At 42.0% G+C, this 15,780-nt stretch overlaps 1 protein-coding gene across 1 annotated transcript in view; it reads left to right on the forward strand.

Moving 5' to 3' along the window:
• The window catches only part of cdh23 (cadherin-related 23), a 255,286-nt gene that overhangs the window by 41,932 nt on the left and 197,574 nt on the right, over positions 1-15,780 (forward strand). The window contains exons 4-5 of the mRNA XM_079559815.1: positions 14,158-14,300; positions 15,462-15,509. Of these exons, the coding sequence (XP_079415941.1) occupies positions 14,158-14,300; positions 15,462-15,509 (191 nt within the window). The remainder of the gene's footprint in view (positions 1-14,157; positions 14,301-15,461; positions 15,510-15,780) is intronic.

A 15,780-nucleotide genomic window follows, 5' to 3' on the forward strand; every position in this document is an offset into this window, starting at 1 on the left:
AAAGCTAGTACGGGAACATTTTGTCACCTAAGCCTTTAAAGACTCATTTGGTTGCTCAGTGTGGAAAAAGCAATGGAAGGGCACAGTAAAAGTGAGCCAACTCATATTTAGTAGAAGACACCGTTTCCAACATAGAGGCTTCCGTCAAATACTGATGTGAGGAAAATGCTGAGAGACAAGACTGTGACTAACCAATCACGTCACAGCTCTCTCTGGACAGTGAGAGACACTGGTGGACAGTCATCCCACAATCCCACGCTCTGAAGTGGCAAACCTGTCAGAGCAGATTCATACCAAGAGGCCGGTGCTCAGATCCATCCTCCCCGTCGACGGTGCACCGTTCACGGCTTTGTTTTATCACCGCCCCCCCTCTGTCGCGCTCTGGCCCGTTCGTGGAGGTGAGGTACAGCGTGATCAGAGTGGACAGGTGACTCAGCGCTGTGAGTGTTCCAGTCCTGTGTGCTGATCCCACAAATGTTCCATCATCCAACTATTCTCACTGACAGAGGCAGAGAAGAGCTGAGTTTTGATCGAATATGCAGGTAGAGGAAAAGCATAGTCAGAGTGAACTGGTTTGTGGGCATGGTCGGCCCATCATATTAATGTAATCTCATTAGACAGGACAGGGACAGCAGAACATTCACCAAGGACTTGAGCCTACAACTCTGAGGACAGAACAGGAACCACTGGAAATGGTACATGATAAAAATAATGTAGTTGCAATTAGGGATGCAACGATTCCTGATGTACGTAATATCAAATCATTCAAACTAGGGATGCAACGATCCAATACTGGTATTGGATATCGGAACGATATTGGGTTTTGGCTACAAATATCTGATACTGAACCAATACCCGTTTTGGCTCTTAAAAACACAATTTTCACCAATTAGATCTCAGTGAATATGGGCATGATGTACCTCATTTTGAAGCTTAGAACTAGGGGAATTCAATCGCTGAGTTAGGCTTCAAAAATGTATTTTTGATCACCGCGCAAAATGCAGTGGCTAGCAACAATGTGCTAAAGCTAGCGGCAGTATGCTAATGCTAGCAGGAACTAATCAAGGCTGGGACAGAAACTATGGTTGGATCACCTAAAGTAATAAAATTAAATGTTTGTATTTTATAATAAGAAATGCTGTTTATGATGAACTGATCCGGCAGATTTATGTACAAGTGCAATGATCAGCTCATATTAATGTAATCTGTAATCTCATTACCCAAGGATATTTAGTGTAGAAAAGTCCAGTAGCCTAATTCCATTTCAACCTGAAAAGACTCACAGAAACGGAATGACGGTATGCGTGTTTTATTTACGAACATGAATCATTATTGGGGCTCAGACCCCGGCGGAAGACTGAGCAAACGATATGGAATGCATGGCTTTGACGAATGATAGCCATGATCTTCCCCGGAGCCTGGACCCTGGTGGTGGTGGAAGAGACCTGGGTTGGCCACTTGATGAGCGGAGCCGAGGAGGAGCCAGGCGGAGAAAGGGGTGGAGGAGGGTCGTAGCACGGCTGGCAGACGGCTGAGTGATTGACCAGGGAGCTTAAAAAGGGGATCCTGAGCGATGAACGGCTGGTGAGGGGTTGAGCAGCTGCGGTGATTGGTTGTTGTGAAGGTCCGGCTTGAGCGGGGTCCGTGATTAGATGATTGGAGTGCGCTGCCGGTGATGAGGTGATGAATGAATGCAGCTGGTAGGTCTTCCAGGTTGAATTTGCGCATAAGCTTCATCACATTACAGCTTATTAATAGATACATTGATAATTGTCACATCTCGTTTACAAGACGATGAAGTGTTATTGATCTCACACTGGAGAAAAGAGGACCATTCACTTTTTCACTCACAACAACCACTTTTAAGTCTCTTGGTATCGGTTAATATCGGATATCGGCAGATACTCAAACCTCCAGTATTGGTATCGGAAGCAAAAACCTGGATCGGTGTATCTCTTATTCAGACGCTCAAGCCATGGTTTCACTCCATCACTGGCTCCTCCAGCGCTGTATTGTTTTTTGTGGCTGCCCATTTACGCCATCGGCCTCAAGTACCCACTCATTTGTTCGCTATGTTCTCTGGCAATACTGTACGTGTGAAGCGTCTTGCCCGATGACGCAACAACAGCATGTGTTGTCCGGGCACTGTGAATGTCCTCGCTCACAATCGCAGTATCCTCAGAAACAAGGCGGCAATAGTAGTTTGAGGAAAGACTGCATCCCGCCTGGGAATTGAACCCTGCATCTTCTTACTGTGAGGCAAGAACGTTTGTATGCCACCATGTCACTCCTCTCCTTTAGTAGTAGTAGTATTTCTTGTGGTTGCACTTGTAGACAGTTGCAGAGTAGTTGGAATATGTTTAAAAGAAGCATTTTTTTCTGTACAGTTTAAACTTAAAGTAGTCCTTCTCTCCATTCCCTGCCCATGAGTTCTCTTGTGCCGTTTTCATTCAGCCTTGCGCACACCGCCTCCTCATAAACGGCCCCTGAAGTCTGTTGCCTCTATTTTTTCCCCCCAAACCGACATTCCCCCCCCCTCTCTCTCTCTCTCTCGGACTGGCCTTGTGCTGACCTCACCGGAGCGGACTATTACCTGGGAGTCAACTAAATCATGGTGCGGTAATGGAACATGCCACCTGCATTGTGAAGCGCCGCACACACAAACAAAGCCACAGTGAAACCGGAGTCTCCCCCTTTTGGCCTCTCCGTGCCGCTGCGCCGTTTACATGTTCATCATTTAGAGCCTGGCAGCCTGAAATATAAGTGCGATGTTGTTTCTGTCAGTCGGGCTGGAAGCGGACAGGGTTGTCGGGGAATGGCGGGCGCCCCAGTCAAGAATGAGGCCGTGGTAACTCAGAGTTGGCCTATGACCTCCGGCTGTCAGCGGCGGAGGGAGCGCATTGCCCTGGTTCGGGGGGAGAAATACCGGCGCAGCCATTACAAATAATAAAAGACAATTTCTACGGAGAGGAGAATGGGCGACAAATTTCCCATCTGCACATGAATTTCAATGTGCTTTGCTGAAAGTATTGGAAATTTCCTGTACTTTTGTGTCACAGTTTGTGTCCACGTTTGATTGATTGTTTTTTTTTTTTTTTTTTCAGAGACGGTGATGTGGACTTTGAAAAACAGTTTCAATACTTTCTACCGTCTTTATGTTTTCTGAAAATTGCGTCCCATTTTTTAATAGCTTTCGGATGTCAATAACCCATACCTAGAACTATAACATAATTTATGCAGCGCACTACTCACATTTGCATAAGTGCTCTTTATTTTTGTATTCTTGTTTTATGTAAATGGCTTTTCTATGCTTTTAAGATGTAGATTTAACATATTTGTTTTACACTGCGTACCTGCTGCGCACACTCTTTTGCCGCTTTATCCTTTTGATGCATTTGTTCGTTCTTAGCATCTGAGACGACTAAACCAAGTGTATCTGCATGTCTTTTTGGCACAAGGTCATATCATTGTGTTCATGTCTATGCTACTATCACACAGCACCTGGTGCGCATTTGTGTGAGACCAACGCTGCTCACTTTTACAAGACTGATAACATAAGAAAAAACATTCCCAGTGCAGCTATTTCTCAACTTCGTAGAAGATATTTATTAGACAAGAATAATTTAATTAGATTACATTGTTGTATTAAAATGCCATTTGAAAGATGAATGTTTATATTATGCATTGTTTCCCGAGACTTCACTATAGAGTTTATTAAAGAGTGGAACCCTTAAAATGAGCAACTCAATAAGGGAATTGTGAGCAGCATTGTGCAGCTGAGTGTGGCCTCGCAGTAAGCAAGTATTGATTCCCTGACCAGGTGGGGCCTTTCTGTGGTGAGTTGCATGTTCTCCCTGTGTCTTCGTGGGTTTGTTTTTCGGGTGCTGCGTTGTCGCCATCGATCCAAAAAACATGCTTCTCCTTTGGTGCGTCTGACCAAACTCGATATCTGGAGAGACGAGGCCGCGGTCACTGCACTGCGGTCGCCCACTGCTCCTGACGGGTCCCCCCCCCACAAGGACGTTGAAAGATGGGGTGAATGCAGAGGGCAAATGTCCGTATGAAGACAATAAAACACATCTTATTCACACTGCACCCATAATTTTAAAAAACAGATCAGTATATTTATTCACCTGTCCTCAGATATCTGATATTTACCGATACCAAGAGACTTTCTTAAAAGTTGCTTTCTCTGAGGAAAAAACTTTATTGACTTTATTCTCCATTTTAAAGGGGCTAGATGCAAGTTAGTCATTTTATACTCACTACTGCCACCTCAGGTCATACGCGTAACTGCAGCTTCTATATTAAGCTCATGCATGATGGCACTTCGGACCCGAATTAACACCTTTCTGAGGGACAGTGCAGGATTTTAGAGGCATATGTGGTGAACAGGTCTGAGCTCATTCTACACATTAGGACATGGCTGGAACATGGGGAGAAAAATACATAGTTTTAACATTTTTAAACTCCGTATAGTCCCTTTAGGATCAATAAAGTAATATTTTATTGTCATGATATTACAGCTCTATTATCAATAATCAATAATATCTATTGATAAACTCTTGGATACAATTCAACAAGGGTCACTGGACTTTTCTAGACTAAGTTTCTTTAAGTATATGACAGGCTTTAGGTTACATTAATATAAACAACTCACATGAAGTTATCTGAACATTACAAATATGTTAGATCAGTTATTTCTTTATTAGGCTACTTTAGGTTTTTCCACCATAGTTTCTGACCCAGCCTTGATTAGTTTTGTTAGCATTAGCATTAGCTCCCGTGAGCTTTAGTATACTAATGCAAAAATGCATTTGCGGAGGATAAAGCTAACTCAGCGATTGGATTCCCCTTTAAAATGATATAAGGCATGCCTTATATCATTTTAAGGCATGCCTTATAATGATAAGGCATGCCTTAAAATGATATAAGGCATGATATAAAATGATATAAAAATGATATATAGCTCTCTCTTGTGAGAGCTAAAACTGGTATCGGTTCATTAATGGATATTTGTAGCCGATACCCGATAACGTATTTTTTCCGGTATCGGCTCCGATATCCAATACCAGCATTAGATCGGTGCATCCCTAAAAAAATCCATCTGAAGTTGGTCAAAATCACCACACCACAAACCCATGTTGAGCCTCTTTTACTGTAAGAAGTTCGGGAGAGGATGCATTATCAACATTACGTAAAAATAAACACAGTGCAATGAAGGCAGTATCAAGGATGTGTGTTGAATATCCATTGTTTTAGGACGAGTTGATTGACAACTGTTGTCAATCAACTTAGGACGAGTTGATTGACAACTCGTCGTTGATTGACGACGAGTTGATTGACGTCCTCAAACCAATCAACTCATTCCACACGACAATATTTAAATCTCTACAACGATAACATTAGAATGCCATGGCCATAACCATAAATTTGTGGTGTTCCCGCTCTTTCCACTACACACGTGACTGATATATATTTGCCTCGATCATCTGGACTGTTTAGGAGCTTGCACATTTCACTCATGCGCGTTTGACCGCCCCGTATATCTCGGAGGAGCGGTCTAACATAAGAGAAGGGGCTGGAGCGGTTCCTCTCTCACCCGTGACAGATTTAGTCATAAATCTACGGGATTAATACAGCGCCTCCCAAGGACTCTGCTCCGTGCGCCGCTGAAACACAGGAGTCACTTAAAGCCTCACTCCGGGCACTATTTGTCTTGGGCTCTGGTCCCTATCGCGGTTATTGATGTGGCAAACATCGCTAATGCCCGCGCACGCTCACCGAAACAAAGGCGGCGGCGGCGGCAGGGCACATGCCGCCGAGGAGGATCTGTGGAAAAGGGCAAATGAGAGGGAGATGAGAAACAGCGCTGTAAATGTCCCGACTCAGTGGCGCTACTAAAAGTAAGAGTTTTATTGTGATGAATTAGCTCCTAGTTATCAGCAAATACCAACTTTTGCAGATGAACTACTCTCGTAATTTGGGCCATATTTTAAAGAAATTACACTGATCAAGGCAAAATGCTCCAGTTCTAAAAAAAAAGATAGGAAAGAGGCGTTTATATAGCCCTAAAATATAGCCCTAAAGATATGATAAAAATGCCTTATTGACTAAAATATAAATAAAAGTCAAATTTCAAGTTTCAGATACTACACCATTGTTACTCATGTTCAAACAAATTAGGCTCTTATCATGGAAAACAAGCCAGTTTACTATAGGGATAAAGGTTTCTGTCATAGCCCCATCACACAAGTGCATGTTAAACCATTGGAGAGCAAAGTTCTCAGTTAAGCGTTTTAAGGATTATGTGAATGTTATATTCACACTGCCGCAGTGTGAACTTAATTGAGTTTTTCCCGCTGCTTTTTTTATTCAATGCTTTCGCCACAGTGTTCAATTTAAAAACATTAGATCTCAAACTGTATATTTAAATACGGTTTAAGTTTAAAAAAACAATGGGAGGGGAATCATATTGGCTGAACAAATATCACCACTGCTGCCTTTGAGTTCGACTGACAGACGCACGGCAGCACATATCTACACACACGGACCCCCTGACCATCATAAACCACTCACACAGGCCCCCGGTATTCCCCCAAGGTCTGCCATCCCGGCTCATCACTCCTTAGCTTTCAACTTTCAAGAGGTCTACATACAGTACATGATACATCACAAGCAAATTCCTCAGTTAAAATGCATGAAAAAGCCCGGTTTTGTTATGTTTTTTCACGTGACAGTGGTTTGCAAATATAAATGAACTGTTTGCTTTCTCCCATATCTTTTTATTGGGTGAAATCTAATAGACCACCCTTAGGAAAAAATATTTAACTCTCTCTCTGCCCAGTCCTCATCCTACAGAATAGCCTCTCTGTATTCATCTTCTTGTGTCCATTAAAGATGCCCCGTAAACATATCGCCCAGCTGTTTGTATGGAAATCCAGTCTCTCTCCCTGTTGTCATTCTCCTCAGATTGCCATACTTTATCATTATTTTTTTTTTACATTTACCTGCATTCCCAGAAGGTACATACATCTCTCAATATAAATGCAACACGTAAACGCAAAAGCTGGTGAAAACACTATGGTCCCTATTAATTTTAATCTACATTTTGAAGAGCAATGCTTTGTGTTTGTGACCCCAGGTTATGATGCAGATAATATGTTCGAGAAATTGACTTCAATAGTGGTCCCTAAACCTATAGAGTGAGTTGATTAATTCAAGCCACAGGAAACCATTTCCTTTTAGGTGTTTCCTCTTCAGAAATGTCCACATAAAATTTTGCTTTAGCTCTAATCTGAACTCCCCTCTCTCCGACTGCTTCTCTCTAAGCCTCCTGCAAGCAGCCTCTGAGCTCAGCATCATTCACCCATGCATTCCTCCACGAACATGTCCAAAATACTTCCTACTTCCCTTTTCGGCTTTATTGTTTAACATAAAAATGGCTTCATGAAGATTTTTAACCCCATCAAAATTACACTTTGAAATGCCTGCAGCTAGGAAATCACAAAGACGATGGGCCCGATCTTGTGCATCAAAACGGAGACGATAGCGTGACATTTTGCGCTCAGTCGGAGCGCACTTTGTGATCTTGCCACTCCAGACTTAACGCAGTTAAGTGGGTGGAGACACACATCTTCCTCCAACCAGATCGACTCCGCGTCCAGGAGAGTGGTTGTGTGGGGTGAACATGTGCTTTTGTTTTGCTTCGCGTTCACGCCAAGCGCGGCCGATCCGCGCCACAGCGGACGCTGTAGCTCTTTTTCTCTCGAAACGTGAACATCGTTTAGCTCACAATGGGGTACATAAAGTTTTTAGTTTGACCTGTGAGAGCCTATGGCTTAAGAAAGAACGCAAGCCAGCGCAATGTAAACGAGGAAGTGAATGTCAGCCGTGTTTCCATCAGTGCAGTCACCTCCTCTTGTGACGCCCCCTCACAGGTGGCGGAGGCGAATGGCACATATAGCGCCGCCACTCGGAAAATAATTCGCCAAGAGCCTGCGCCGCCCCGTGCACAAGATCTGGCCCTATATGTAGGCAACGGGATCTACTTTGCAGCCAACAAAGTCCCTGTCTTGAATTTTGCAACATCAGTGCTTTTGTTTTTGTTTTGTTTTTTACAATATTTGACCGTTTCAACACAGTATGTTCCAATAAATGCAGTTTTTCCCTTAAATTGTGTAAAAAAAATTAGAAACATGCTAGTAAACAGTACCAAAACCCTAAAATGGGACACAAAGGACACAAACACACGGTTTGACGGCTGGGAATCTCCGATCTTTGGGTCTGGCGACAATCTCAGCTTCACCTGTAGAGTCAGTGATCATTCCTAGTGACACATTTGATTGTAATAGCATTGAAACAGTCACCCTGCCATGACTTCTGCGTTGGCCCTACTATACTCCGTAACTAGGTCTTGCCTGTAGCTGTGTATAAATGTATATATATAAGTATGCAGACCACAGTGCTGAATGGGCTGATGAACTGAGCTGACGGCAGCGTTTGCCATGAGACACGGCGGAGTTTGATTGATGAGCGACTGTGATGTGCTTGAAGCCTCTTTGTGTCCGCTGTGGACAGTTCAGAAACATGAGTGGCACTGCTCTGACTCATCAGCCTCCTCATGACTTCACCCTGTGGCCTCAACACTCTCATCAAGTATTTATAAGAACGAGGAAACCACACATTTATTATCCATATAACAAAGGCCTATTGTTTACGACAGAACACAGCTGCAGTCTTTCTCCTACGGCAGACAAACAACCGGTAGTAAATTCTGAATTTTAAATGTAGCACAAACTCATAAATAATCAGAAGTGGTGAACAAAGGGTGACATTTATAAAGGTAAACACTGTGGTTTCCCTACATTTTATGCAAAAACTTTATAACCACAGATCTAACCAGCCACAAGAAAACTAAATTAAAATGAGGTTCCCCTGAGATTCACTTTCACATCATGCTCATGGTGTATCTTGATTGTGATTTCATCTTTTCCTTGAGGTTGCCGGTGCTTTGGTAGACAGCATCCTGAACAGGCCCATATACCCATTAAGCTTCTGTGGACCATAAAATGTCTAGACATATTTCACAGCGCACCTGAAATTGAAGTCCTGACAGTGGCTGTCCCACTGAATCAGCGCTCAGATGAAGGAGGGGTGCAGAGATGTCACACACATAATAAACAGGGCTTTGGCTTTAGCCCCTTCTTTTTCTTAAGCCTTTGGGCCCAGGGCTGGGACAGGTCCGTCCAACGCGCCCCTCTCATATCGATCCACGGCAGATTGATATCCTCCAGACACTGATTTAGCATCTACTGCCCCCCTGACTGTCCTAAAAGACTGGGCCGAATTAAACGGAGGGGTCGCTCCTCTGCGGTGTTCAGTGTTTGTGTAAGCTCTCAGTCATACAGGAGTTTTTCATACAATACAAAAGTTCTTAAGCCGTTCTCTGCACTTGGAACTTTGGAACTTCTAACACGACCAACAAATGACGGCCGAAGAACTTAAGGCTTAGTCTTTTGACAAAAATGGCACTTTATTTTACACTACCCTTGATACATTGCCAAATTTAGTACAATGTAATGGGCTTTGTAATAATGTGTAATAACTTGTACCTAAGGGTTAGATATACCATGGAATAATGTGTATTAGTTCTTTGCAGGTACATAAGGTAATGACATAAGACCCTAACTCTAACCCTAATCTTAAGATTGTTACAAAGCAGATTACATTGCACTAAATTTTGTTAGTACAATGTATGAAGGTAGTGTAAAAGAAAGTGTTACCCAAACTTTTTTTGTAGCCAAAAACATCTTTTTAGTTTGTTTTTAGTTGTATTTTTTTCTGTCTACTAAAAGATGACATGTGAATAGAGTGACAAAACTTCTTGCCTAATGCCTAAGTCCTATTTTACTTTGGAATCTTCATAAAGATGACTTTGCTAGAAAGTCATTTTTGGTTGCACCTTTTATTTGGCTGTGAACATATTCAGTGTTACCTAAAAAAAAAAAGCAAGCTTTGAAACAGAAATAATGAAACAGAAATCTCAGTTTGGCCCAAAAAATGCTCAGGTAATTATGCTTGGAGGCTGTCAAACTGTAGTTTTTTGTGAGACGTTGAATAGTTTGATTTGAATGGAATAGTATTGAGCTCTTTGAGTGAAAGGTTTTTGAATCAGGAGCTTAGATCTTGTTCCTTTTCATTCCCTCTGTTAATTTGTATTCATTTTTATTAGTCGACAAAAGTATGTAGCAATTTAGCCGTAGTTTTTGTCACTATCAGTGCAGTGTTTCCTTTTATATTGCGCTGCCTCTACAGCCCTGCCACAATAATGGACTGCCGCTTTGTCTTTACACAAAAGTCCAACATAAACTTTCAGAGAGTACTTATCGTAATGAAGCGGTTTCGAATTTGTTCTAAATGTATTCAGATTCAGCCATGACTCATTTACTGGGTGAACGGTTCAGTTCTTCAGCATTAGCCCGGGAGAACAGAGCGGTAACCCTGAGCGCGTGTGTCTCAGTCTGAGCTAAAGCTTTTGAGAGGCGCGGGGTGTGCAGACAGACAGGTGAATGAGAGAGATGAGGACTGCAGCCCATCGTTCTCGAGGAGGCGGCGGAGAGGGGAGGGGCGCTCCTAATGTGCGCGGTATCATTCATAACAGTACGACTGGCATCACTTGCTGCTAAATAGCGTCATTTGTCAGAGAAAGGGCCCGGTGCCACTGTGTCACAGATAAGCTTCAGAAGGATCCTGCTTTATTCCCCCCAGGTCTAAAACATGCCGTGAATGTTACCGAGCGCAGGAGGCAAATTTGTTGCTTATTTTAACAGTATAAACTCTCCAGTCATGTAAGGTCATATGTCAAAAACACTATTTGCAGCACATTTCACAAAATGATTCATATTAAATGCTCATCTGCCTATGGGATATGACGCTAGGCTGGTCACCTAGTTGTTTTATAGTGGTTGGTAAACATTTATTCTTATACTTAAAGCTACACCAAGTAGAATTATACCCAATAAATAAAATTAAAATACAAGCATTTATATTATTTTCATCATTGAAAAATACCACATAAATGTACAAACAGACAGGTGCCTTTGCTGTGAGCGGCTCAGCTCTCCTAAGACATGACTGGAACTTTACCGGGAGTGGGTACGTCTCCAGCTCGTCTCCAGCTCGTCGATGTCAACTAGAATTTGATATTTAAACAGGCTAGGTCCCCATCCAAATCCATTCTTTGATTATCCACTGTAAAAAGAGTATTTTCTGTGTCAAGCTGCTCATTAGGAGTATGTTTTGTACTGACGGCATCAGTCGTCCATAATGTTACGCAGTGTGCCTTTAAGATAAACAAACAACCAGTTTCAAAGGGGGCATATTGTGCACATTTAAAAAAAAATACCTGTATTTTGCTTCATTCATGCACAGTTTACTCATCATGCATTTTGTTGTGTAATAGATCGGTTTGGATTTGTAAAGTCCACAAATCATTTTTCACAGTGCTACAGTTATGAATTGGCTTGTTTTTTGTTTTTACTCTGTTTAATTCCCGCTGCACTCAGAGTATAAATGAAAAACTCAAGGGGTATGCAAGACAAAAAAGGTTGGTAGCCACTGCTCTAAACAATACACATGCATTGATTTTGATTAGAATGCGTGGAATATCAATCCAGAGCCACAATTGCGCATGATATGTCCACTTAAAGATCCTCGACTGAACTTCATTATCTTAAACTGGATACGAAACATAATTTCATGTTGCAATTGGCCACTATCATCCATTGATGACAATAGTAAGGTATGTTTCGGGCCAACACAGAGCAAACATACAGTATCTTTCCACTCATGAGCGCTGCAAAGGGCGGAGACAAGTTATTATTGATGACTATGAGGTAAAAAGCTTAATTTGCACCGTCTCAAACCAAAATTATAACTCATATTGAAAGCAGCTGAATTTGCATAAATCTCATTAGACGCAATGAGAGGGGTTCATAAATCGTTATATTAATTAGTCATTTTTGCCACCCTTTCATGGGAAAATGGGGCGTATTAATAAAGCGAGAGGGTGTGGGATTGTGGGGCCTAATTGGTTGTTGTGTTAAACAGTTTGGTGCACAGCTGACAGCCCTGATATACTCGGGGTTAGTGTCTGGTGGAGGATCTCAAACTGTTGTGCGCGTACGACTCGTGGTACACAGGCTTTTGCAGATTGCACTGTTTCAAACCAGGCTTTTCTTCCCTTGGTTTCAGTTTAATCCTGGTTTAGTTCTGGTTTATTCACAACACAAAACGTAAGAGGCATAAAATACAAAGTAAAGTATGCAGGCCTCACAATATCTAAACATTTGCAGTCTTGCCGTTTGGTAATAGCAACCTTTAAAAGAATATGATATTGATTGTGTTCTGCAGATTAATAGCCAATTTTACAGTTGACGTGACAGACAAACTGCATTTATGTGTGTGCTGACTTACATTCAGGTGACTCACTATCATACGCGATTTAGCAGAATCTTGAATGATGAGCCTTCTCCGCGGCTGAGATCTGTGAAAAGCGTTTTTCGCCCTTTGTTTGGAGGGGGTTGCTGTTTGGTCGAGACTTTCAGCTTTTTGTTTGCATCTTTGTTGCTTCCTAGATGACTCCACATCCGAGAGCGTTACTACAATCGGCTTGTCATTATCGGACGAAGAACTTTTTCTACTTCTCCTCCTTCTCCTCCTTCTTCTCTTTCTTCTCCTTCTTCTACTTCTTCTTCTACTACTTCTTCTTCTACTTCTTCTTCTACTTCTTCTTCTACTTCTTCTGCTTCTGCTTCTTCTTCTACTTCTACTTCTTCTACTTCTCTTCCATCTCCTTCTTCTACTTCTTCTACTGCTTCTTCTTCTACTTCTCCTTCTTCTTCTCCTTCTTCTTCTACTTCTTCTTCTGCTTCTTCTTCTGCTTCTTCTTCTGCTACTTCTACCTCTTCTACCGCTTTTTTCTTGTTTTTATTTATTTATTTATTCATTTATTGTATACATACATTTTATTTTTCCTTCTTTTTATAGGGAAAAAAAATAACATAGTCAGGGGTATACAATATAACAGTTATGCAACACTCTGTTACATGTTTTTTTTTCTTCTTCTTCTGCTTCTACTTCTACTTCTACTACTTCTTCTACTTCTTCTTCTACTTCTTCGACTTCGACTTTGTCTTCTTCTACTACTTCTTCTACTTCTTCTCCTTCTTCTTCTACTTCTTCGACTTCGACTTTGTCTTCTTCTGCTTCTTCTTCTACTACTTCTTCTTCTACTTCTTCTCCTTCTTCTTCTACTTCTTCGTCTTCTTCTTCTTCTTAGCCACCCATGCAAAATTGTTTGGTTGCTCTATGCTCCATGATACGTTGCAGCAATCTATTTTTAGGAACTGTGAAATACGCTTTTGTGCCGTCCTACTGTATTTTGAAGTTGCTCAAAATTCATCTTTTTTTCCCCCGTTTATGTTCGACCATGCTAGGGAACCTCCAAATGATTCTGTAGCTCCAAATTTTGGGGAAAAGTTTGATAATCATGTCTCGTGCCTCTTCAAGTTTATCGGACAAGGGCATTATGAGTGAGTGGTCCAGTCGTCCTGCTCCCGATGGTAATGAGGCGTGTCCCGTGCGGTCAAAGTTCACACCACTGTCCTCTGAGCTGCTTTAACCTTACCCTCTGTGCAAGATAGTGTTTACGTGCCCTCATCCACCTTAGCTTTGATTAGCCCCGTGTCTTAGCTGAAGTGTCTATGATAAATGAAGTCCGGGGAGCGATGCAGACGTAATTAACATACTCTCCTCCCTATACCCTTGTGCGTCGTGGCGTAATGCAAAATGGATGTATGCTCTTGATGATATGTTGACTGACTTTGAATTAAGTAAACAAAGTAAGTGAATTGTCTTGTTAGAGATATCTAAATGTGCTGAAATGATGCTTTAAATCTATTATATGTATGTAATTTGAAACGATATGAAAAGTGTGTGGCAATAAAATAATCATAGAAAAACAGTGTCCTCTAGGGATGTAAAATATAAAGTAAACTATCTGCACTCTCGCCTCACAGCAATAAGCTCCTGGGCTCGATCCCAGTCCAAGAGGAGTCTTTCTGGTGTTTAATCTTTTTGTTCTGGTTTTTACAGGGCAGGCCATAACTACACTGCAGGCGACTGATCCTGAAGGGGACCCTGTCACGTACGGGATGCTTGGAGAAGAGGCCATGAAGTTCTTCAGTGTGAACCCTGTGACAGGTGTGGTCGCTCTTCGACAGCCACTGGATCGAGAGGTAGGAATGCGTCATCATTTGTCTTTGCCTCACTGTTGTCTCAGTGATTGGACTGTTACTACATTTGATGAGAACTATTCTTTTCTTCACCCTCTTGTCCTAATCGTCCAGATTGTGATCAAATCGAAATACAACCTCATCATGGCCCACCAAAAATTGAATGCGTAACAATATTAAATATACAAAACTAGAGTTCATCACTTTATGCACAATACACAACATTGTTAATCATTGCAAACTTCAAGTTCTGGTGTTTGAGCTTTGGGCAAATAACTCAATACAATATGTTATGGAAACCAACAAAAACGACATCTCCCCAACTGTTAAATGAGCTCATAAATGCCATCACTGGTGACACAATAAATGTCGGTTGTCAGAACAAGAAAATGTGGGAGACCTTTAATGCAGCAAAAAGCATTTGAATATATGCATCTGTAAGCACTGGCTTTTCACAATTAGGTAAATATCATTACTTTGCCTCATCTCAGCCATTTGCAAAGTAGTATATGTAGGGTCATGTTTGTGTAATATTGCAAAAATATTTCATAAACATGACCCATCCTTCCACACATTTTCTCCTGCTTTATCCGTGGCCGTGTTCGGAGGCAGCAGAGGAGCAAAGATGCCCACGCACACTTCCTCCAGCTGTTCTGGGGGGGATCCATAGGCAACACAGAGATATGATCCCTCCAGCGTGTCCTGGGTCTTCCACGAGGCCTCCTCCCAATAGAATATGCCCAGAACACACCCTCAGAGAAACAGGACCTATTGATTTATTCACAATACAAATTGTAAAAGCTGTTTATGAATATCCAATCAGAAACAAGAATGAGTCCCACACTTGGGATTACCAGATCCTATGACTATGACCAGAATGATATTTAACGTAAACGCTCGCTGCCAAATCCCAGTGTCTGTCCCCAATTAAGTCCTGTTTTGTGTTGCCCGTCCAAGCCTCCAAATCAGTGACTAAATTCTGAAGGGCTCTTTTAGGTGAGGTATGGCCAATTCAAATACACTAAATAAAGTTGGTGAAGGCAGCCCGGGTTGTGGTGATTGTAGTGTCTATTTGAAACCAGTTGGAGCGCATGCCCTACCTTTTAATCCTAAACCCTATTTATTATTTCCTACATTCACATCCTCATTTGTGTTTTTGCGCAGACCAAGTCGGAGATGCAGGTTGAGTTCACCGTCAGAGACCAACAAGAGGTGAGATTTTTGCTGTGTTTTTACCTGTTCTGACACCTCTGTCTTCGCTGACACTTAAATACGTCCCAGCCACCCCAAACTGCTGTCTCTATCTCAGTCTCACGCACTTAATATCCCCATTTTTCACTTTTCTTATGTGTAATCATTCTGACACCTGTCTAACTCGACATGTTTTAGTTTCTTAAATTTACTGACGCTCATCCTACTCTGCCCCGCGGGTAGCGTCTCACATTCTTGGCCCTTCTTTCTTCCAAATCCAAGCTTGGCATTG

Source organism: Gobius niger (genome assembly GCF_951799975.1).
Source record: "Gobius niger genome assembly, chromosome: 7".
In the NCBI taxonomy this organism is placed as follows: Eukaryota; Metazoa; Chordata; class Actinopteri; order Gobiiformes; family Gobiidae; genus Gobius; species Gobius niger.